The sequence below is a fragment of the Blennius ocellaris genome, assembly GCF_963422515.1.
Source record: "Blennius ocellaris genome assembly, chromosome: 2".
Taxonomy (NCBI): domain Eukaryota; kingdom Metazoa; phylum Chordata; class Actinopteri; order Blenniiformes; family Blenniidae; genus Blennius; species Blennius ocellaris.
This window is the reverse complement of record NC_137651.1, coordinates 4,961,424-4,987,241: the sequence shown is the minus strand read 5'-3', so window position 1 is coordinate 4,987,241 and position 25,818 is coordinate 4,961,424. Positions and strand designations below refer to the sequence as shown.

General features: G+C 39.3%; 1 protein-coding gene across 1 annotated transcript in view; it reads right to left on the bottom strand.

Annotated features, from left to right (window-relative positions):
* Positions 1-1,480: 1,480 nt before the first annotated feature.
* The window catches only part of b3glcta (beta 3-glucosyltransferase a), a 101,231-nt gene continuing 76,893 nt past the window's right edge, over positions 1,481-25,818 (bottom strand). The window contains exons 10-15 of the mRNA XM_080503758.1: positions 23,364-23,433; positions 18,283-18,396; positions 7,350-7,449; positions 6,758-6,877; positions 4,416-4,560; positions 1,481-1,996 (exon numbers count right to left, since the gene is read on the bottom strand). Of these exons, the coding sequence (XP_080359884.1) occupies positions 1,829-1,996; positions 4,416-4,560; positions 6,758-6,877; positions 7,350-7,449; positions 18,283-18,396; positions 23,364-23,433 (717 nt within the window). The 3' untranslated portion in view covers positions 1,481-1,828. The remainder of the gene's footprint in view (positions 1,997-4,415; positions 4,561-6,757; positions 6,878-7,349; positions 7,450-18,282; positions 18,397-23,363; positions 23,434-25,818) is intronic.

Below are 25,818 nucleotides of genomic sequence, written 5' to 3'. Positions count from 1 at the left end.
AGAAATTGCTATTGATGTCGATAAAACTCATTTGTACTGCGCACCTCAGGATATCAGAAACTGTTTTACAAGGAAGAAGCTATGAAGAAGCTGCTCTCTCTCTCTCTTTTTGTGTGGTTCCTGTGGCTCCATTTGAGGTCAGACTGCCCTCGGAGAAACAGATGGCTTGAGCAAAAAGTGGAATGAAGGATGGAGTTTGAAGGTGATCTGTTTATTTGCAACTGGAGGTGAAACTACCAAACCTTCAGTTTGCTTTTTAGCAGTGATGGGGTCTGCCCTCCAAAGGCCACAAAAAAAAAAAAAAGATCTTCAGGTTTCCACTATTATGACATGAGGGCCATATATGGAAGAAGAATAGGACCACTGTGAATGAAAAAGTTCTGACTTTTATTTCTCAGAATTCTGACTTTTTTTCTTTTTTTTACAGAATCTTGACTCTTAATTTTGACCTTTTTCAGAATGTTGACTTTTTTTCTCAGAATTTTGACTTTAAACTGTAAAGAAAATAAATAAACAATAAATACAAGTATGTAAACACGATTTTCTTTTCTGTATGTGACGAGAAACACCTATTTCTTTTCATGTTTGTGCTTGTTTAATTATGAGTGCAAAAGAGGTGTTGCACCTTGTTGACTTTAAGTGGTATGATATAATGCTATTACATTTATTTGTAGGTCAAAAATTATATAAAAATATAAAATAATACTCGTAAACTATGTACATATTAGCTTGGTGGTAATGTGTCATTGATTCTAATACGACCTAATAGGCAGAACAAAACACTCCGCCAGAAGCTTCATTGCCTGTCGCAAAAGTTATGGTGAAGTATTAAAAACAAGAAAATAATTATGACGGTAAAAGTGGCGCCGAAGCCTGAAAAATGCATGTTTTGTGAAAGTTTAATCCTGACTTCATTAAATATCGCTTTGTTGACCAAGATTCCACAGCAGAGTGGACGCCCTTTGTATGGGCTGTGAAAGAGGTTCACTTCTTACTGTAGATATGAATCATGTGATACTTGAATGGGCCCCGTGCCACTCAGCTCTTTCTCACAGAGCTTTAATAACGCAGGCCTAAAAAGTCTGGCCCTTCTATAGTATCAACATATTTTGCTCATACTTAACCTGTAAGGAATGTTGCAGTGGGTCACATTTCTTCCCCCTTATAGTGTCTCCTGATTAAGAAAACGAACACCCTTATTGATCTCTTATTTGTTAAATTTTTTTTGGAGTAAAGTCACGCATGGGAGGACATGCCTATAAGCAAGGCCAAACAAAAACAGAAGCACTTGGCATTTCCGACTTCGTATATTTGAACGTATCTTATCAGAGTTTTCTTTGACTGAAGCCAATATAGGCCAACCTCCATCAATTTTTAGATCCCAGTTTGTGAACCTCTGCATTAATGAGTTATTTGTAACACGAACTTTGTCTCCAATAAAACTGAAAAGCCAAACTCTTTCAAATATTTGTACTTTTATGTCAAAATAGGGCACATTGTACAGCATTAGTGATCATTTCTAAAAGATACGGTATCTCCTAGAGAACAAGTTATGCTCCTCTGTAAGGTTTAAGATTACTCATATGATATAAATACACACACACACACACACATTTCCAGGACTCAACATGCATTTCAGTCAGGGGCACGCACTCTCAATAACATCAACATCAACGATACAAAAACATTTACATCTGTGAATACATTATGTTTCCATGACATAGTGCGCGCGCGCACGCACGCACGCACGCACGCACACACGCACACACACACACACACACTGTACATAAATACATATTCATATAGGCGAGTCGTGTGCTTAAAATCGTTACAGTTCAGTCTTAGTCCTCTTGTGAAGTTCGTCTGAGGCGCTTGTGCTCGTGTCATCCTTCAGCCATTTGTAGAAAACGGCGATGGGGTCAATGTTCCAGTGTTTATGGAAAGAGATGGGCACCTGGTGCGCCAGGAAGTCCTGGGCATAGTCCTCTGGGCGCGCCTGGAAGGTAAGATTAAGTACAGTAATTTATATTTGGAAGCAGTCACAGGAGAGTGCTGCATAGAGCAGGAGTGAAGGCGAGAAAACCGAAAGTTTACGGCGAAATGCTGCCACTGAAAAAAGAGAAAGTGATACTTATGATGTCTTTTTTTTAAAGGTCCTGCATGGTCACGGCGTTTTCTTCTTATCTGTACTGATAGACACATGAACTATGTTTGTCATCTTACTCGGTTTTCTGGGGATTTTCTATCAATGGGATGAACTACAAAAAAGCCTCTGGGAAGGTCAGAGCAGGAACAAACAGGATTAATGATGCGGGATTACTTTAGTTTGCGGCTGCAGCTACTGTACATTGAGCTCATTATATTTCCTATTAAAAACTGCCGCTTTCCCTATGATTACAAGTCAAAGTGCCTGCTATGAAAAACCATGCCTGTTAAGCCCACATAAAGCTTCGTGACCGACCTCACATATCCCATTGCCCTGGATATCTGCAAGGCTTAAATCTGCATGAAATAGCGCTTTCGTATCAGAGACACTTTACGCTCTCTGGTTTGTAATTACAATTCATACCAACAACCACATTATATTTTTGACCCTGATATTTCCGAGAAGCTCTGGCATGTGCAGCTCCATAGTATAGCCTGAGAAGGTATGTCAGTGTGCGTTTTCCATGCCTTCATATATTCTGCAAACAAGTAGAGAGGCCGTGTATATAAATGTGTTTCCCACGCATTTCACCGTGATTACAGATTCTCTAATAGAGCACTTCAATGCAGCGTGAGCAGAGGTCAAATCAGCTGGATAGACTTCAGAAACACCTGTGTGGGTGTGAAAGACTTTAAAATAGCACTCATGGGTGAGTTGCGTTACTGCCTGTCATTAAGATGGATGCATCAATCTGACACTGGAACACCTGTGATGAAATGCAACAACACAGATTTTTTTTTTTTATATATATATATATCCATACAAAGGGGATGAGAGGCACCTCATGGAGGAGATCATAGATCAGAGTCTGTTGCCACGGAGACGCTCCCTGCTCAGTGTTTCACACAGTGATATAACTACCTGCCATACCGAGTTAGCATCGATATGAGCTAACGGCTACCATGCTAGTGATGCTAACTGAGTTCCGAAATCAAATGTGGTGTTGGCGAATGCCTGCGCTCGACTGAGTTCCCTTTCTAGTTGCTTTTGTGTTCTGCACTTTTTTAATGTATATTAAGACTATTGTTTTTGTGTTGTACTTTTTACTTGTGTTGTGATTTTTGTATTGATGGTGTGGCTTCTATACAGTATTTGTGTCGTGGGCTTGCAACCACGTTGAAGCCTGTCTGTTGTTAACATATTCAGCTTTGTACTGGTTATTTTTTTGTGGTTTTTTTTCTTTGCTGTGCAACTTTCATGTTGGTCTCGAAAGAGCAGACGTGAAACAGGGACGGAGACCGGGACTCGGGAGCACACGCTACGGCTGTAATCGATCCCAGGACAGACCTCGGCGCTGTCCCAGCGCACCGTGTGCCGACGCGGTCCGAGTCCGCTCGTCACATTGTGGCGCCGGCGGGAGCTCCGGTGGGACGTGATGCAACACAACGACCGTATTTGGACCGCGTCCACACACGGTGCGCCGGAACATGGGAGCTGCCCCGAGCCCCGGGGTCTGTCCTCGCATCACGTCCGTGCTTTCTGCCCCAACGGAGTTGGGCAGTCGCATCAAGCAGCGCAACAATGGCGCCGACCGCCGGAGTGGCTCCGGTGTCACTTTACCGGGACGTCGGTCGCTCTCTCGGAATCAACACACGACACCAAACCCGACCGGCTGTGTGCCGCCGGAGCGTGGTCCAGTGCACTTAGCCGGGGCGACGTGACCTGAGCGTTCGCTCTCGTAAGTTGCAGCTGCAGCTCTGTGGCTGCAAAAAAAAAAAAGTTAACTAAAGAAGTAGTGCAAAGTGGAGGATGCAAACAAAAACAGAGGATTCATAAGTTCCAGATCTGCCGCCCCGGCTGAGATTACTGTTGCAACGTCACATATCTGCAGAGCTCTAAACCCCGTCTACATTTTAATTGTAGTTTCTGATGAGGAAATGTGCACCAGATTTGGCTCTGATTACACTTTGCCTTACTTCTCCGTACCGCTCCGTTCCTACCCTGCACTTTTTGTGCGGTGGAAACAAGGCTTAAGAGTCATGGCTTCTGTATTGTTGTAGTGACCTTTGTGTTTGTGTTGTGACTTTTATATTGAAAGTTGTGGCTCTCAGATTTGTGTTCCGACTTTTGAATTTCCACGCTAAGTTTTTGCATCAAAGTGGAGGATTTTCTCGTTTACATTTCGAGTTTGTGCAGAGTAACAATGTTTTTGAGCCACTATACATATCATTCTCAAAATGAAAATATAAAGTAAGTCCGCTAATACAACCTGGTGGAAGAGGGCGCTGTGTGTGACGGGGAGGCCCAGAGCGTTGAGGCACATTCCCAGCACCATGTCGTCCGGTGCGTCGTTGCTGTAACACTTGCAGCCACTGTTGAGGAGCTGAACCACCGCCTCCCTGCTGAACACCATGCTGCAGCAAAACACAAGCATTTCAACAAACTTCAGCTCCACAGTAAATCCTCAACTGCAAGGCAAATGCTGGTAATCGTCAGAAAATAACATGTATATCTTTCAGCTGTATAATCTCAGTACTTCATTGTGTGCGTTTTATTTGTTTGGAAAGACTGCAACAGGGATGAGATTGAAACTGCCAATTGAGATGTGTTTTTTCCCCTCCTGCTTGTCTGCTCTGCACAGCCATGATGTGACATCTTTGGAATAAGAAACAATTACATATGAAAAAAAAAAAAAAACTTTAAGCTGCCAGAAAATCGCTGGTTGCCACTCAAAACTGTTTTTTAAAAAAAAAAAGGAGAAATCACTTTGCGAAAACTGGCAGCTGTGGTGTTGTAAATTGTCACGTCAACTGAAGTGTTTCTAAATAGATTCTCTCAGAGCCCGGGACTTATATTGAACACAGATTTTTGCCAAATAGCCAAAATCTTCTATATTGTCTGTACTGTCAGCTGACATATAACATTTTCCTTGCATGTAAAAGATGAGGAGATAAAAGTTGGAATGTGGTGAGAAGTAACAGTGAGTTGATTCCGGATGTACAGAGAACAACTAACTGCATTTTATCCACTGGATTATTCCTTTGTTGGAACAAAGCTTGTTGAAAACACAATGAAAAGTGTTTTTATGCTGCATTGAAGAATTCGTGGGAACATTTACACGGTCTAACATTATATGATGGCAATACTAAAGAGCTACTCTGTTGAAAATATACATTTTTCCCCCTTAAACGTGCCATTGCCACACTTTTTGTAAATATACCTTCACTGTCAAACAATATAAAACAAGACCTACCTTTTCAACAATCACAGTATTTTAGAATCAATACTGATGTTGTCGTCCAGTTCAGCTATAAGTTCAGATAATGAAATCTAATCTGCCGTCAACTCAAGATGTTTAATTGTGAAAATAATTGAATTTAATATGCAGGACTTCCTGTCTGATCACCTCAACTCAATATGAAGCAACTGCTCTTACAAAATAGGCTTCTGATGCAACTGAAATGTGCTACGTAACTTCTAATAGAAACAAACGTATTACTATATCAGGGCTACAACTAATGATTATTTTAATAATCGATTAATCGGTCGATTGTTTTTTCGATTAATCGATGAATCGGTTAAAAAAACCACAAAAAAAACATTTCAAATTGTAGGACCCGTTGATGTTGAACGAACCAAACACCAAATATGTTATCGTTATTTAAAAGAACATAACTGAACCAATACAAAGATGTATACTACATAAATACAGATATACACACGTGTATAAGACGTATACAAGATAATTATCAAATAAGATTTAATGTACTTCAGGGACCACATACAGTCCAGTTTCATCCTGAGTGACCAGACTGGTCCAGATTGTTATAATAACCTTTAAATTTACACTTCAAAGTTTTTCTTTGTTGCAGTCACAGTGTATGGAATGAAATTGTGGATATTTTTACAAGATCAAACAGTTAGTAATGAAAATGATTACAATCCCAACATAAAGTCACGCAGCCCAAATTTTGTGACTGTGCGAGTCTGAACACGCTGACTGTGCATGCGCCAGAATCCTCTGTATGCATACATAGAAAAACAAGATTTTATCTGCAATCATTAACAGTTAAGGGTTGTAAATCTGGTTTGGGGAATAAATGAATGGCAACACCATTATCAATTGTATTTAGGTAATGATTTCATTTCCAAACAAAAACGTTGTGACCAAAGAAAATATTGAATCAGCACGGCAATTATTACATGGACGAGGCAGAATGTCTCCTCCTCTGAGGCAGGTTCTACCAGTTTCTTGCTATAAAAAGAGAGTTTCTCCTTTCCACCGTCTCCCCTGCTTGCTCGGGTGGAATAGTTGAGTTTTTCTCCTTAAAAGTGCCTTGAGATGACTGTTGTTTTTGTTGCCTTATAAATAAAATTGAACTGAATTGATTCGCCGCCTCATCCAGTTAACCCATGACGTCGGTTTCACACTGTGGTTATTTATTACATATTTTTATGGAGTACTCTGACTGCAACGTGGTCTCCCACTTTCAAGCTGAACTGAAATGGTTTATCTATAAATTACAGATCACAGCTTCTTCATTACACACTTCACAGTTCCTCCGTGGCCTCTCATTACTATGCCCGGTGCATTCCGACGGTGAAACTCACCCTCCGCCTCCCGTGATGTAACTGTAGCCACCTTGGCTCAGGCCGTAGCCGTAGCGCTCGCCGAGACACACCGGTTCAGAGGGGTTGTAACAGCTCAGCAGCACTTGCAGTCTGGGGAGGCTGCAGGAAAGAAGCAATGATCAAAGTCATCACACGCTCATCATCATCATCATCATCATCATCATCATCATCATCATCATCATCATCATCATCATAACCCGTCTGCACACACACTTATGACACGGTCCGAACTGCAGGTTGAAATAACTGCCTCCCACGGGGGCTGTTACAACATCCAGAGGTTTCCACATGAAGAGTCCATCTGACAGAACATGTAGCCGGCTGGACGTGAATTTATCTACTGAGGATTTGAAATGTTCGACAGGGTGGTAATATCGCTGAAACTTCATTCCAGGGAGCTTCTCTCACTCACTGTGCAAACCTTCTCATGGTTGAGACAGAATCTATTACAGCAGTTATGAAAAAAATGTCAGTCAAACATTGAGATAAATGAAAGTGTGTCATTGAGAGAGAGAGAGAGAGAGAGAAAGAGTTGAAAACCCTTTTCCAGATCATGGAGGAGACTGTATACCTGATAAGTGTGTCATCATCCACAATGAGAAGCCACTTGGTGTTTGGGACGGCGCTGCTCAGAAATCTTTGAAGGATCGCAAATGTTTTCCCACAGTGGCCTGCAAACAGACAGACAACATCAATACGGCGGCCAGTGCAACTTAATCACATATTGACAACGTGTTGTTTTCTACTCAACAAAGATAAATGAGGCCCATCAGAAGGCAAAATAAAGTATTTGGTCGGAGAGGAGCGGTTACACTCAGACACAGGCAGGACAAGAGCAACACAGATATCTGTCAATTATTACAAGAAAAAGTAGTTTTCAAAATGTAGTTCCTTACATACACTCTCTGAAACATTTTCATTGTACACATTGTAATGCAAAATATCTTTCGTTGAGGTATGAGAGGGAACAATTCCAGGAGTTGCGCTAGTTACATGGACTATAATCAAATTAAAAGAACTAATTCAAATCATGCCATGTAAACACTTCAATTTGATTAGATTGGCCCGATCCAATTGACTTCACCATCAGATTAGAAAAAAAAAAGAGATTAGAGACGCTGTAACCTTGTTATGATCAGGTCAGAGTCCATTTAAACGGCTCATTGCATCCAACTGAGCTCTGTGTGCATGTCAGTGATGTAACGTCACATCATCACATCATGACACTTCTTACATAATGCTCTTTAGAAAATCTCAAAGCACAACAGGTCGATGGGAGAGACAACACTACTCTTACATAGACAACGGTTGCTCCACAAGGACAATGTTTCTTTGGTGTTGCAGTTGTAACAGCCGCACTCCCTCACCTCCTTCATCTCAGTGTGTGGATGGGTCGTCAATGGTAAATTATTATTATTTTTTATTTGAAGAAAAAAAAAAGAGAAGAAGTCAAAATTGTTTTATTTTTCATGGTTCCCTGAAATAATCATGCAATCGGAACCCCCAGGGTTGAGAATGGCTGATCTGGGAGAATTGTGTGGTCACAACCAAATTTAAACAACCTATTGGTTTCCCATTTAATGTAAAAAAAAAATATTTGTTACTCATTGCGGGGATTGAGGCAGCACAGAGACAAAAAAACTGTGGTTAGAAGACTTCCAATAGAGTGCAAAACCAATCAGAAGATAAGATCAAGTACAAAATAAAATTGAATCGATCATCAAACGTGTGCTTGAAAGGAGTCGGGGAGGTGAGTTTAAACAGGCTATTAAGAGACAAACAAAATAAAATGCATGACCACAACGAATATTATAGGCCTGTTTGGTCTCCAAAGCTGTGAATCGTTTCAGAATCAGAATCAGACGCCCTTTAATAATCCCAGGGGGAAATTCTTTATAGATCTATAGTTTAGATCCAAACTGCTTTCTGTTCCCAAAGTCAAAACCAAACACGCAGAAACTCCTTTTATGCAAAAATTATTTGGAACAAATGTCATGAAAACTACATAAAAGCACCAACTCTTTTAAAATGAGACTGAAGATCTTTCTGTATTTTATGTCGCATTTCCTCTTCAACTCTTGTACTTTTTATGCTTTTCATTCTTTTTAATGATTTGATGGTCTTTATCTTTGTCTATTATCAATTAAATCACAAGTTTAACTCAATGACTGTCTTTTACTTTTTTAAACTCTGGTTCGTTATTTGATGTGTTAATCCAGTCTGCTTGTAATTAGCTTTAATCACATTTTATCCCTCTATAGTAAAAAAAACAACCAGCATCGACCAGAGGGGTTATAGCCCACTTTAACAAAATACAGCACCCTAACAAAGCAATCTCACCAGGGTTCATTTAACTTCATTTAAAAACCAGACAAGTGAGAACACGCTCCAAAAGCTTTGACAAGAAGGATGCTAATCAATAAAAACAATTAGCCCCTGCAGAAAGTCAAGCATTTAACGACTGCAAACAAGTTGTTGTCATCATTCCTTTTCAAGACTTTTCTACCTAAAACTTACAAGGGTGTATTCAAGTCTTGTGAATAAAAAGCAGGAATCTGCTCTGTATTATCTGCTCAAGGATACCTCAAAGGTACATGAAGCTGTTTGTGCGCACGTAAGCCACGGCAGAGATCAAAGCCGTGCCCTTGCATTTGAGGGGCTATTTCATAAAACGACTCGGCTTTCCAAAGTGTCACAGACTGCATCATGTTGCACTTTCCTACACAATATGTCCTCTTGAGCTTTGTGAGGTAAAAGGAAAAAAAACAACAACAACAACCCACTGTCTGCATCTTGACATCTCAGAGAAGTAATAAGATATATTCTGCATGATGGGCCAGGAGGAACAAACTTACGCTATGGCATGTCTGACATGACGGCCAGATGGAACAAAATGTTCCGCCAACTGCTGCAAACGCAAACAGTGATGTGGTAGTACACAACCAATGCAAGGAAAGCAAAGAAATACACCCATCCGAATATCTGCACTTTACGCCATCATGGCTGAGAGCTGAGACACGGAATTCCATGGTGGCAAGCATCACAAAGAATACTGAGGCCCTACTGTTTTATTTATGAGGCACCCAAGGTGTTTTTTTTTCTTCCCCACCCTAGTATCTGAATATAGAATAAGAAGGGACACCTTGAACTGCTGACAGGAATAAAATCCCAAAAAGTAGACTTTTAGATGCAGATCTCCAGACAAGCTTGGTAATCCCACATCTGCTTTGGGGGAAGTTAGTGATGTTTCATAGTCTGGAGAAACTCCGCAGATTTACTCTTTGTGTTTCATGCGGTATCTTTTAAAAGATCAGACCTAATCCAGTTCAAAGTTCCTCTCCCACAAACTGAAGGTTGGTACAACACACTTGACCATGACAAGTGTGTGTGTTTTGCTTGATAAAGTCCCAGTGCCACTTCCCCACATTTCAAGGTCTTGCATCATTCCTGCCCCAACTTGCTTAAACGATCTAAAATTCAACCCCCCCCCCCACCCCCAACTGAGTTCATTTTTCCATTTTCAAAATACATGCATACAGTAAGGTTGCACAAGCTCTCACCAGAGTTCAATTTTCGTTGTGAGAAAACTGGTTGACAGGTTGTAAATCAGGGAAATGCTTGTTTCAGAGTCAAAGTGGTGGATTTATTTTGTAAAGTCTTCTTTTTTTAATTTTTTTTTTTATTGGAGCCTCCAGAATAATTGTGCATGTCTCTTTGCCAGTATAAACTCTATTGGTTATACACTCCCTCATTTTCTTTGGTGAGCATGTCAATACACGGTACAGTTTCGAGATCTGGCTCTGAGGGCACAGACAAACGCAGTATAATGGTGATGCGCACCGGCTCCTGACACATTGACGCCTGATGACGGACTTCAAGGATGCTCCGAGTATGATTAGCATAAACCTCAAGGTCTGGTGAAAAGAGTGGATGGAAGTCGGTGAAAGGGAATGGAAAATAAATAATACATGTGCTGAAGGCGCACCGAAAGACAGATAAACTGCTTATTCCTTATTTCACCTCAGCTATATATCATCTCAGTGCTGATCTGATTGTTATGAAGGCCAATGGCTTTCCCCTGAATATATCTGTTAAAAGATGATGCATAATATATTTTGTGTTCTCTGGGTTATCTTCAGTTATATTCAACATTTCTCTTTCTAGATATTGGTGTCAAACTACAGTAGACAAACTGGATGTGAAATCTATTAATGAGTCCATTGGACTGACAATGTGCGGCGCCTCAGTTTCTGGCTGTTCACCAAACCAGAGAAGATCCCCGCTGCCTTAATAATGGGCTGTGGACTGCAGCCAACGCCAGAATTTCCTTCCAAAACATTATTTAATAATAATAATAACAATAATGATAGCAATTACAAATAAACCACCATAACTTTCTTCTAACCGATCTGTTGGAAAGACTTTGCCAACACTGGCTTAATAAAAGCAATAACAGAAATGATTAATTCAGAGAAGCAGAGACGTTTCCTTGAACGAGACGTGAAACTCGGAGGTAAGTCGCTCCCGCTGTGCAGGTAGTCTGGGTAAATTGTGGGGCTTTGTAAAAGGAGAAGGTTTGAAACGCCGCACGACTTCCGCTCCAGTCAGACGAGCCGTCTGCCGCGTTCTCGGCTCGTCTGCACACAAACTGCAAATGAGAGCACAATTTATTACCCGCCGACCCCCATGGATCTGTTTCACAAAGATAAAATATCACCGCGAACAACGTTTTATGATTTGGGATATCAGTTTCCGTTTCCCAAGTGACGAGAAGTGGATGAATAAAAGAAAACAAAAGTCCACTTCAGTCAGAAGCCTCGACAGCAGGGCTTCACTCTCCAGCTCCAAACTCGACGGGACGAAACAAAACATCACTGTATTTATTAACCAGCTTATAACAAACACAACAAACCATGGATTCAAAGTTGATATGAAATCTGATCTTTACAGCGTATCAGCTTTGGTGATTCCACTTTTATTGAAATCTTCCTTGCATTTTGTGTTTCGTTGATATTTTGGCAAAATGGTCAGAATCATCACAGGTAGTTTGTATCAGTAGTTCGAGATCAGAGGTCTGCAACCTTTATCATCAAAACATGTGTCTTTGTCACTTTCCATCAAACCAAATTTAACTGGAGCCACACTGAATCATTAAAATGAGGCGAACACAGCTTCATGTACAGCTTTGATATACGAACATATACTGTGATTTTAAAACAATTTAGGATGGTGAAGCTTTCATTAAGCTTTCAGCTGTTTTTATACCTGATTTTAGCCATTTCAACCTTCCTTTCAAGCATTTTTTAGACCATTTTGACGCATGAGCTTTTTTCAAACTTTTTTCTTTTAGAAATCCTGGGTCTTATAGGGTTCTGTTAAGCTGTTTCCCCCCCATTGCAGCCATTTTGACTTTGTGTTCATAGATGCAATGAAAAAAAGACAACATTTTTGCAGAACCGACGGAGATTTTTCACAATCGCAATTGAGAGAAAGTTTGACATAATATGCATCCCCAATGAATGAATATGACGACTATCCCATCCACTGTACTTATCTGCATAAAAAGCATATATGTTCCAAGAAGTGCAGTCCTATTTATGTATTAATGCAATACTGGCTATACTTTTTTACTGTTTGGAAAGGACTTTAAATGTCTTTAGTCCTTCAAGTAATAACCTATTAAATATCAAATATCCTATTACTCAATTGGTAAGTTATCACATTATTGACTTTATCACAATCAAAATGGGCAAAATGATTACATTATTGTCAGATATCATATAGTTACAGGGGCTGAATGCTTGAAAGCTTCAGAAACGTGTCTGGTTTTCTCTGCAGAGCGAGACACGTGATTGGATGACTTTTCACCATATTGTATTTTATGTCACGTTAAAACAGCTCTGCTGTTCTGTTTCCTTCCTTTTACATTGCTGTTCTTTAATCAAACGGATTCTTGCTCTTTAGAACTGCATCACTACGAGGACTTGTCTCCTTTCCAGTGTTTTATAAAAGAACCAGTTTTAAATTAAAAAAACACAAGTTGAACTGTCTGCATGTTTACAGCGTATTAACCAAGGACGTTAGAGCTTTTCCTTTGTTCTCTATTATTCTCTCAGAGCAAAAAACCATGGTCTTTAATTGTATTTTCATTTGGGAAATAATAACACATAATTGTTAGACATAATTGCTTTGAATTTCAATTCTACTATCTGGCGAACAAAATGAGTCTATAAACCCAGCCCCCACTTTGGGTATTTTAATAGATATGTTTTCATGTTTTATTTAAGTGAGTGCATCATTTAATTGTGTGTATGTCTGATCTTGTGTGACTGAAAATGCCTTTTAAATACTCCCTCAGGGGTAAAGTGATCTGAATTGGAAGTTATTCATCTGCATTTTAACTATCTCTATATCCACCCTGTTCCTTTGCTCCTGCTCTTGTTGTTTCTCCAGTTTTGGCTTTCTTAAAGCTGTCGCAGTTTCTTTTATTTCGGAGCACTTATATCTTGTTTCTGTGAACTAAACAAGCCTCAATTTTCCTACATTTCAGTTCAGTGTTGCTCTCACATCTTCCCCTTGATAGATTCCCCCACTCCAGTCTTTGCTTACTTCCAGGTTGAGATTTGCTGAGTGGAATGGACTGAATTATGGTATTGAATTAGTCTGAATTATTTATCCCCCACGCAAAGTGATTAAAGTGGCTTCACCAGCCGAGTCCACCAATAAAACCTTAAATAAATGTCCTTAAAACCCTGATGGAGCAGAGCTGGAAGCTCTCACGCAAGCAAATTAACTCTAAACTCGCGCTGATTGCTTCACATCATGTACTACATTTTGGTTCAAAGCCAGTTCTAATAACTGGCATTGAACCAAAATGTAGTTTATTCAGGTCCTGGGTAGATACACTTTAAATGAACAATTTGTTGTTTTTTCATTTTATTTGGGTTCATTAGATTTTGTACTAAATACTTGTAGTAAAATGAGAAGTTGTGAAGCTTGTGGTTTATTTATTTACTTACTTTTTCATTGGAGCTGCAACTTGTTTGAAACTTGTTGATCAAAATGTTAAAGGTACAATTTATCACACCCAGAGTATTGTTTAAAATGTGATGACAGGATGCATTTGAGATAATAGAAAGCTTAGAAAATAGCATCTAAACTCATTGTCCATTGCAGCCATTGCTCGTCTATGTAATCAGTAGCTCTCCATATAGTAACATTCTGTAAAATGTGCTTATTTTGCACATAAAATATTGAATTCATCAAGTAGAACGTTCTCATCTAGTGTTAAAAATGGGTTTCTGCTATGAAGCAATAGTTTTAGACCAAACAGTTTTGAGCAATAACATCCCCAATAGTGTTCAAACTACCACTGATGGTTTTCAAACAAAGTCTCCAGATTGTTGATAAAAACATGCCTCGGGGACAAATACCAGCCCAAGTGCAATTTATTCAGCAGACAAGTCTATTTTCCGACTTAGCAGTGCTTTGTCATCTGTATGCTCCCGATGCAGCTTTGTATGTAATCAGTTACACCATTAAGCAGACCGTCTGCAGAAAACATGCTTTTCTGACAAACTGCTAACCTTCTTGTCTCATATTAAACCTAGTATAAGCCCCAGAAAGTACAGATTAATTGCATTTCAGGAGTGTGCATGGAATTCCTAAATGCTAGCTATCAATTAAATGTCCCTTAACAGCAGAGAACTGTGCTGTAATTGTTTGGTAATTTGGTTAGGGAGCCAATTTCCTTGAGAAGGCTTATAAAGGCAAGAAATCATATAGTTAGACACTGACACGGACATTTTCTGTGATCATGTGTTGTCGCACTCCATTGTATTCAGGCTTGTCGGTGCTCGTTAGGTTGTTGACACATCAGAAATGTCTTTCAGTGTCTTATAGGAGAACAATCGACGTACTGAACACGGAGCTGTCACACAATGCAACACAGAGCCAATCAATGAGGAAAAAACAACAAAGGAAACACAAAAAGACTCAATTAAAAAGTATAAGTCCAAACACATTATGACCATTTCTTTGCTTCTAATTATAGCCCTAAATTGTAATTTACAGTATAATTCCACCACATGTTTAATTATTCCTCTTAGATTGTAATGTTCTTAAAATCTATATTTTCAAAAGAACTTGCCTTCACTCGTACATGGCCCGACTCCAGACAGCTGCACATTAGCGATGTATTATAAGCTGCAGCGGAGCACCGCGGTGGCCCAGGAGGTGTTATTTTCATCTTCATTTTCCCCCACACACCAAACCTGCCTCTTCATACGAGCCGCCCCATCTCTGGAAAGTACTTCCATCGTGTGGGGGCATCAATGAGGTCAACAGAGACTGAACTTCTACTGCTTTCATGAGGACAGTGCAGATGGTTTTGAATAAATATTACTGGATTAGGAAAAAAAACCCAGATGTCACGACATATACAGTGATACATTAATCCCAGATTTATAATTTTGTTTTGTTCATCTTGTTGAGTGTTTGCAGGCCATGTTTATTAACACAGACATTAAGTACATAAAAAGCTGTTTGTCCTTTTTCACAAGTGCCGTAAAAAATAATTGCTCGACACTAATAAATGTTTAAGATGTATTGTTTACTGAGACTTACAATAGTGTTTAATTTAAGGAGTTAAAAAAAAAGAAGCACCCAGATCATATTTTATAGTTGCAATAAAAACTACTGAAATGATCACTTGTGGCCTGTGTGGATTTTGTTAATAATAATTTGCCAGATGCAGGATTAGCTAGTAGCAGTACTCTGTATTCAGTTACTGTATTCTTGCAGCATTCAACCATCACATGTAAACTTCTCTCGGTTGTGACTGCGAGAGAAATCCTTTATTTGTACTTGTCAGATTTCTCTTTTTTATGTCTGCACGAGTCTCAGCGTGAACATTTGATTTAAGGGAAAAATCAAAATGATTAGCCTGACAGTTGGTGCATCGTGAGAAAAGCAAAGGACTTGGTGGAGGATTTGTTATGAAGCAAAAAGTGGGTGAGAACTGTCACTACTCACAATGAAGAATTGAGGATGAGGCGGCGCCGGGGAGCGGGGACTGCATTTCAACAACAAACTGGGCCTCATATCTGAGTAACTCCGTGGGAAAAAAAGGGCCGACTTCTATTCTTGACGAGTCGCGGCTCCACAACACACTGGTCCACATACATCAGTGATAGCCAGTGGCAGTTTGCATCCCTCATGCCCTCCATGGGAAGAGGTTGCAAAAGACATCCTTGTTAAAGGACCAGGCAGCCTGGAGAGAGCGACCGAAGGCAGGCTGGAGACTAAATCAGGCTCCTTTGAACAGCAACCTCTGCCCGCTCTACATCAGGAAAAAAAGGCCACAGCTGATGTACAATCCCATTACGGAGCAACCTGAGGATTCTTTAGTGCCTTTTCTGCCTTCGGCCATCAGAACGGAGACGACTTTCTGCCCCAACGTCCTCGAGCCTGTGCAGGGTTGCTCAAAATACTCCGATGGCCGACAATAATTCAGGCACTTGTTTGTGTTTAATATATATGGATATATAAATTTCACGGTACATCAAATAAATATGCGTAGAGACATGTTTTCTGTAAATGATGCAACTGTGCAGAACTTTCGTGCTGTTGCACCATATAGCCTGCTTTCTGTTGTCTCCTTGAAACTTGCAAAATAACAACGATAAAGATAGATTAGGAATTTGACAAGAGTATAAATAAAACAGCTCAGCGTCTTGCCGTGTTGTCAGATTATTTTGACAACCGTGGCTAAAACAGACGCGCCATGATGAGCTCGCTGAGAAACGACAGAAGGAAAAGTAGAGATATTTGCCCGAAGCAACAAATGACGTCCAACTTTTTTAAAGAAAAACCAGACAGGATGTACAGCTGAATATATTGAAATCGTGATCACCATTACATCTCATTACATTTCAGCTTGGACTCATGCTGAAGCGCTAAACGTCCATCCATCCATCTATGCCTTTCTTTTCTGGTTCAGTGCATTAGTGGAAACAAGCCAGTTCTGCATTGTTCAACTCAACAACGACCGCCGCTTTCCCTCCCCCAGGAGTCGCTGCAGGATGTTGTTGGGTTAAATCCCCTCCTGGGGGATGAAAAGGCTTTGACAGTAGCTGAGGATGTGTTTTCCTTGCGGAGGAACCTGGTGCGTCCCGGAGTCTCCTCCCAGTCAATCACGCCCGGTGCGCCTCCGGAGGGAGCCACCTTTGGGCTTTATTATCAGGTGCAGTCGGAGGCTGTTAACAGCAGAACACCTGCTGTGCTATTTTCTCACTTTACCTCGCCTCACTGTGGGAGGAAGGTCATAGCTTTTCTGTACCTTTATACTTTAATCATTTGCTTATTTGCACTCATAAAACTTTGAATTTGTCGTCACAGATGATAATCACCATTAATATTCTCATCTAATGTTTAAAAAGGGATTGTGGATAAATTGTTTTGGACCTAAATACACTCATTCTTCAATGTTCAAACTTCCAAAAATGGCCTCAAACTAAAATCCCTCAGGGATATATGCCAGGGTTGCTACTGTTTATCCGGTAGGCGTGTTTGCTTCGTGATTCAGCCACACTTGATTTGTATGCGAACAACTGAATGAACAAGTGGAGAAAACATGACCTGCATGACCTTAATGTTTCATATAAAACTTGTTCTAAGCTCCAATAAACATAAACTGAGGGATGTTCAAGTGTGCATGGAATAAACAAATATCCTTTCTATCAATTAGGTGTCCATTATTAAGAATTGAGATCACTCTAAGTGCACTCTAAATATTTATTTGGGTTTTCCAACCCCCCCCCCAAAAAAAAAACAAACAAACAAACAAACAAACATAATAAATAAATAAATAAAAACCAGCCCAAAATGTAAAAAGCAGAACTAACTATAATGCTGAATCTATATCAAGTTGCTAATAAGGCTGTAATGAGCCAGAAAAAGCTTAAGATATTTGACCTAAAGGTCTGAGTTTAAAAGTCTGCTGTGGCTTTCTACTATCTACCCTGGTCGGGGGCAAGTAGCATGAGCTTATCAGAGGATCTAAACCAAATATCCAAAGCAAACAGTTCAGTTATTACATCCTGGCAGCTGTACTGACGGTGGAAACGAGTTGGGGACATATTGGCCGAGCTTCTGATGACTGAATGTACTGATTTTAGCTGTTTGTTATAGAAAAGCTTCCTGTTTTCCAAAACAAACTCAGGACACAGGCCCATTTGTCAGCTCACAATTATTTGAATACAAAAAAACAAACAAAAAAAGTGGATGCAATACTGCAGGGCTTTTGCAATGACCTTATTCTGTTGACCTTTTTCTGCACCAAAACCTGAGCGAAACACTCCCACTCACCTGCAACATCAGATAACAATCTGTCCCAAAAATGGGGTTTCTCGTGTATTCTACATATATTTTCTTTTATACACTGCTTCAGTCTGCATCACTACCAACAGCCGTCAGATGTATGTGATGGAGGAAAGGGAACTTACCTCTTTCGGTATTTGGCACTCCCAAATCAATGGTTGGTATGGAAGGATCAGCGTGGTCACTGTAATACTCTAAAAATAAGGCATCCTTTTCCCAAGTCTTCTTTATCACTGGAACTGGAGCAAAGGGCAGAAGAATCAATACAGCGCTCACTAGTTTCACAACAAGCAGACCTTTGGCTCTGTGCAGTGTCCAGAATGAACAACTGATTCACATTTGTTTTGTTACATGGATTGTGATGCTCAGATTGTGGTAGAATCTTCCTGTTAAGCTCACAGTATCAGTGGGCATTTAATTTAAATGTAGTCACATATATACTGTAATATGTACTGAGTAGTTGTTTCCACTTGAAAGAAATGTTGAAATGTGTTTTCTTCCCTCTTGATAGCACAACAAAGGTACAACAGTAGATCACTTTACATCTTCTACAATACGTCTCAACATGAGGTGGCATCTATGAACAAAACAACACTTTTGTGTGTTGAAATGAAGATGAATGTCTCCCATAACAAACAGTTGTTGTTGTATTTTTTTCCTTTTCTGGCCTTGAAGTAGATCTGATCTCAGCCACTTATGCTACACGACATAATGATCTAGTTGTTACTCCTGTATTTTCACCTGGGAGAACCCCCACTCTGAAACCAGGCACTTTGCCTCCAGCACAGTCCTCCGCTGCTTTGGTGTTGTGTCTTTTATTTATTTATTTTTTAAATTCAGAAGTCAAAAAACTAGAAATCTTTCATTTGAAGTGTTGTTTTGAAAAATGTACCTGTATCTCACTGATCCTCAACACTTTGCTCGTTTCTGTTTCTTCCACCAAGATGATGCTCATTAAGGCCTCTCCACACAAATTGTGAACTCACAGACACTCACATCTCCTGAACTGGCAGGTGTTGAGAGCGGCAGGGCTCCATCCATCATTATTAATACACAGTACATGGAAACATAATTTATTGCAGTTAAGCCAGTGATCTAAACTGTGCCTTGTCATTATATTGTGCAGTGGATGTCATCTATACACAGCCTGAGCAGCCGGGGACTGAGGATTTTGTTCCGGGACTCACAAACATCTGGCTTGAAGCTGGCTTCCATAAACACGAGGTCACTACTGCCACAATGCAAATTAAGCCTTTCCACTAGTACGGTACAGCGCGGAATTTTGTGTGTTTCCACCCGCAAAAGTTGTGGATAGTACCGAAAGTACCGTACACAACCATGAGAACATTTTCCAAGCTGTGTCAAAGACAATGGAGGCTCACGGCTTTGCTCGGATGCCTGAGCTGCGCTGAGCGACTACCGGAGAGTGAAGGACAACAACAACATCCGGTGTAATGATGTCACATACCTGCGGCGTAACGCGGCCGTTCACAATCCCGCCCACATTTCAACTGTTCTCTCGGCGGTAGAGCCACGCGACATATTTGGATCTGGCTACCGTTCGCCGTACCATACCGTACTGTGCAGTGAAATGAAGGCTTTGTGGCAACATTTATTTAGAATCACACTGAGTGAGTATTGACCACAAGTGGCCTGAATGTTGGAAGAAGATGGCATGAACTGCCGGGTCTAAATTTGCTTGAATTTCACATAAGAGAACAGTCAATCAACCTATAAATGAGATTCCCATGACATCCGCCAGATGAAATGATTAACTGTTGAGGCTCAGAAAATGGTTCACGACAGGCTTGGGACATCCACAACAACTTGCTGCATTCACACTACATTCAATAGCAACGTTCAAATTATTTCCTTTTTTTTAATTTGCAAAATAAGTTTGTAACTGTTGTGCTCCATGACTGGTTGCAAACTAGAACCTCTGCTCTTTAGCTGTCCTCTTCAGTATCATCAGTAGTTAGCACATTCCTTTAACTAAATCTACTTTTCAGTCTATTTATACTGTGTGTCTTTCAGCGAGGAATCAGCACAGTTGCCGACTTACTTCCTGGAATTGCACTGTTTGGTATAGTTTCGATTTGTATGAGACCGATGAGATCAGGAGGTTCTGCGATCAGTTTAAGGGTTGTTGAGGTGAGAAACACCAGATACCCAGACTTATGCAGCAGCAGCTCCAGGCTGTGCTCAACCCTCAAACATAATAAAAAAAAAAAAAAAGAATCAGAGTGGCACATTTAACACAAAAAGAATAAGGCAAGAAGATAAAGCTGCCTGAATGTCAGCGCCTGTAAAACTTCTCAGTTACAAGACTGAACTGTTGAAGTACAGTGAGGCTTAAAACACCGCTGAGGCTCTTACCGTCACATTATAAATATATGTAAATCAGCATTAAGTGCATACTGTTACATTTTATTAAAGTACTAAGGTGATCCTTCCTATCAGAATAACATAGAGTATATACAAGATGTCCTGAGGATTTAAATATACATGAAAATATTTATATTCAAAGCAAACAAAAGTAGAAGAGACCTATAATTGCAATTCTAGAAGAAAAAAAATATATTTTGTGATTCATGACTTTAATTTCACTCTGACTTAGGAAGACGAAATTGCTCTGTGCAGTCTATTATTACGTTTTAATTCATTTTAAATGTTTGAAAAGGGAAATAAATGTGGAGTGTTTAGTAGTGGCAGCTCCACTTCAGGAAGTGGCCCTCTTGTGTGAAGTTTGCATGTTCTCCCTGAGCAGGAGTTAGTTTTTACTCATAGACATATTTTCTGGGTGTAACAAGAGACCTCTAAATCTGCCATCTGTGTGAATGTGCTTGGATTGTTTGCCCGACAACAAACTCATTTATAAAAGTCGCGTCCAAAAATACAAAAGAAATTGAGCGTTCCCGTTCGTCAACTCCGACCCGTGTGTGCGCACGCTTTGGAGGCGCGTCAGACTGGTGGGGCAGATTATAACACACGTCGCTCATATTGTCCTTATAATAAATATTCACTCCAGCGACAGAGTTATTTACCAGCCTCATTAGTGTTTGTGCCACCCAACCAGGGAAGGACATGTCATTCTAACTTGTTACACGTAAATCTCAATTATAAATGTGCTCAGAGATTAGCTGAGAAAATAACCACTAACTCATTTTAATGTCAACCCTGTTAACTCGTTACTGCACAGGACGCTGTTGCTGTTATTTCCCAGTTTATCAAAAACGATTTCTATGTTTAGTGAAGGCAACACAGTGTGTTTCAACTAAAAACAATTTCTTTTTTGTTTTAAACGTTCTGATTGACCTCAGTGTTTAAACTTCAGCTCCTGTTTGACACCTCTGTGTAAAAAAAAAACGATAGGAAAACTATAGGAAGTTCTTAGATTTCCACATATTTCATTTTTAGGAGCTTCTTCTCAATGTCTCAGGCGTCATGACTCCCCCGTAAACAATCAGTACATGGAGACTCGAACCTGCGCTTTATTATTCCTGAGCTGCTCTGTATTTCTGGGTAAATGTGGGCGTGTTGGATATAAAGCAGAAATATTTAAAGCATATTTTTTGGTATTACTATTATCATCAAGTGTTTATGGCTTGAAAGTGTGAATAGTTATTAATCCGACTTGTGATCGGTGTTCACACACAAGTTTATCTGACAACACAACACACACCTGGAGTGTGTTGTTTTTCCACTGATTAAAATTGAACTAAACAGAAACAATTTCCCTCATTTATTTGTTTGTTTTCTGATGTGCAGACTTTTTACAGAACCACACACACTTTGTAACCATAGCTTTTGTAGTTCAGAGTAGCTACTGCAACTGTAAGGAAGCTTTGAACTTCAGTAAGTAAATACACTCAGGTTTTGAGGCTTTTCATAGCACTTTCTTGAGCTGCCGTTGAAAGAGCAAGGACAGAAAAACACATCAATCACATCTAAGTCTTATTCCTCTTTTAATTAAATAAACATAAATTATGAAGAAGAGAATGTTTGCATTCGTATTCATCTAAATGCTTTTTTAAAATCCTGCGTAATCACGATAGAAAGGGAAGATTAAAAAGCCCCAACACTGACTGACGTCTCCAATTAAATGTGAGGGATTTTCATTTCTTTTCGTGTATTGATCCCAGAAAACCTTTAATACGTAAATCTAATATTCATGTCTGCATTTGAAACTAATAATGGCAGCTTGTCAGGGGAAATGGTAATTAGTGAGATTACTTCTGAGGGACACCTTTTAAAAACAGTTTAGAATTTCTCCCGTGAAATTAATGAGGAACTCTGATGCACAGACTCAACCTCTAACATCTATAGTGAAAAGAGAAGCTGATTTACTGGAAAAAGCTTAAATGTGAAAAAAGACAACAACAAACACACAAACAAAAAGAGTTGTTGGAGGATTGTGCATTGAATTTTGCACTTTCAAACCTTGTTTTTTTTTAACAGCTCATCTTACAAACAAATCACTTCACAAACCAAGAATTGAAAGTCATAAATTCATTGTACACTAACTCATCTGCATTGCTGATCCAAGCAATGCGCTTTGATTTTGGTGATTTATTTACCGGTATTTTTTTCCCTGTGGTATTTTCTTTGGTAAGCACCACAGGAGCTAAGAAAGCTTGTGAAAGCCATAAGGAGAAAAGAAAAATAATGAGAGGTGAAGAAAAAGATCATATAACAATCGAATCTCGCTTTGCAGTTTGGTTTTCAAACTAAAAAGTCCTTTCTGCCTCCATGCACATCATCCAGACTCCTCACTACAGGTTAGACTGAAGACAAAAAAAAATATTTATTATTAAGAACTTTGCTCTTTAATCAGTAGGTATGTTATAATCTAACATTGCATGTTTTTACAAACAAAATACAGCTAAAGAAGCTTAAAAAGAACTTTTATCTCGAGGATCAGGAAGAAATTAATCCATTTCAGATTGAAATTCAGGAACGAATTATTTTCTAAAACCAAGCTTTGACAGTTTTTTTCTTTTTCTTTTTTTTTGCAACTTCAATACGATTAAATGGTTTTAGACGCGGTGGTGGAACAATTTGGAGAAAACTGTTATCGTGAAGCACTCATGCAGTCACACATGTCAGAGGTAAAAGTAATCCACGAGGAAACAAACAACAGGACTAAAATGTTCCGTATTCAAGATGAATTTGTGTCCTTGTGGTTTTCGGCCGGAGTGTGACTCACCTCTTTCACTGTGAAACTTCCCGCACGTTTTCACTGCAACAAATATCTCGTCTGTATTTACAGGCTCCCCCTTCAATGACACAAAGAAAATAAGAGCATGAGCAAAACAGAAAAATACTTACAATAGTTGGATTTATTGTATAAAATCTGGATCCAAGTAGTTTGACTTTGGGTACTTAGAGCTGAATGTGCTGCGGGACACAAAATGTGGACATAAATGATTAATCGGTGTGAAGTTTTTGCCCCAAAATGTGATCTCATTTCCTTTACAAAGACAGCTAGGCTCAAAATGTTGCCTCAGGCCAAATGTTCATTAAAGATATCATTAAATGTCAATTTTACCAGTATTTTGTCAGCGATAATACAAAATGATGATACAAGCGTCTTTTCTGTAAATATTTAAGTAACACATAGATGTAGGAACACATTTAGATTCATAATGAACACCCCAATCATGTCTGTGAATGTTAAGTGTGATATTTCTTTACCCTGAACGTGTCCAGAATTATTCAGGGTGACTTCCAGGGCAATATACTTTCACCTTAAACATTGAAAGTCACATTTAGGGTGAGATTTACCCTAAATATCTCCATTAATGTTTAGGTAAAGCTTGAGACACACATTTAGTGTCAGACCGTTTTGGCACATAATGTGTCTGTAAATGTTCTGAGTAAGATGAAAGGTTGAAATTTTGACATTTCAACATTTATCCTGCCCAAAACGATCACATTTAATGTCTCCCTTAATGTCTAATGTAACATTTGTTGAAATATTTTTACCCTAAATGTGTCCAAGTGGCTTTTTTTTTTTTTCCCATAGTGGGTCTGAGGTTACTTTAGCAGTTTCTATTGAAATTCAAAGAATAATTTCAAAATGCATTGAAAGCTTCTGTAGCATTAGGTAGAAAAATACTGCATGAGTGAGGCAGAGGAGGATAATAACATAACAAGACAGCGAACAAAAGTGAAACTGAAAAAAAATCCCGTTGTGCTTTGTTACTGCACACAAAAGGAAACGTAATGAGCTCAATTTTTCCTCCTCATATTTAAACAGGCACACAAAAAGGTGAGCTAAACCAACAACAGACAGGCGGCATTAAAAATGTATGCCACATTAAAAATATCCTCCGCCACTGAACAAACCGTCACTGTTCCAAGATTATTAATCGAGCAGAGGTCATGCAGTCTAACAGTTATTTGCCACCTTTGAGCCTGAGAAGCAAACTGAAACACAAAGGTGGAGATGTAACAGTAGCTTACAATTAAAAAAAACAAAACAAAAAACATTTCAGTCAATTAAAACCTAAAGACACCTGCATTTTTGTCATAATTCATAAACTCACATTCAATCATCTTTTTTTCGTTAAATGTTTCTGTATGTAGAGGAATGCTTCATAAGTAAACCTCATGTTATTAATGACTTTTGGTATTCATAAGCAATTAATTTGAAACTTGTAGGTTGGTCTCTAGAAACAGCCTGGAACTGTTATATGCTGTAAATCTAGAACTGCTACGCTAATGGTTTTGCCCAAGAGCTGATTTGATGATTTTATCACAATTTTCATAACGTTTAGCCAAGAAAATCCATCCATCCATCTTGAGGCAACTTATGGTTACCAATTAACCTTGCGCGCTTGGTTTTGGACCGTAGGAGGAGACCCCCCCCCCCCCCCCCACACACACACACACACACACACACACACACACACACACACGTGTAGAACATGCAAATTCCCCACAGAAAGGCCCAGGCCCACAATAATATGCATCCTAATTATATAAATTAAATATTCAATTCACTCATTCAATTAGCCCACGGTCAAGCTGAGCTGGAGGCCACTGCTCTCACCGACCAGCTCAATGCTCAAGAACAGTAGAATGAAAAAGTGCACACTTAATTCTCAAACCAGGTTTTCATTCATCACTTTTTCTGTATTGCTGAGCAGTAAATTGAAGCCTTTCACCTGTCTTTAGAATATTTGAAAATGAACATGTCTAACGATCAGTATTGTTAAAGAACATTTCAGGACCTATGTTTTTTTATGTTGAGGCGTTTTTCCATATCGAGATGTTTTTCATCTGTAAGAAAAATCTGTTGAAAAGTGTCAAACTGATCAAATTGACATCAGGATTTACAATTTTTACTTTGAAATGTCTCTAAATAGGCTATTAAAGATAATCAGCACACAGCTGGAATTCTGTAAAAGGACATGTTTTAATCAGAGAAGTGATGTGTTTGCTAACCGTTATTAACTTAACTAATACTTTTAAAGTCGGAAGAGACCATATATAGAGACTCCCCGCATTCAGGGTGAATGAACCAACCAATAAAACAAACTGGTATTTTCTTCTGGCGAAACACGTTGTACTCATGTTCTCTTCATAATAAACATGTTAAAAACATATACAAATACATTTTTTGCTGCTTGTGCAAATTGTTCTTTGAAAACATTTGC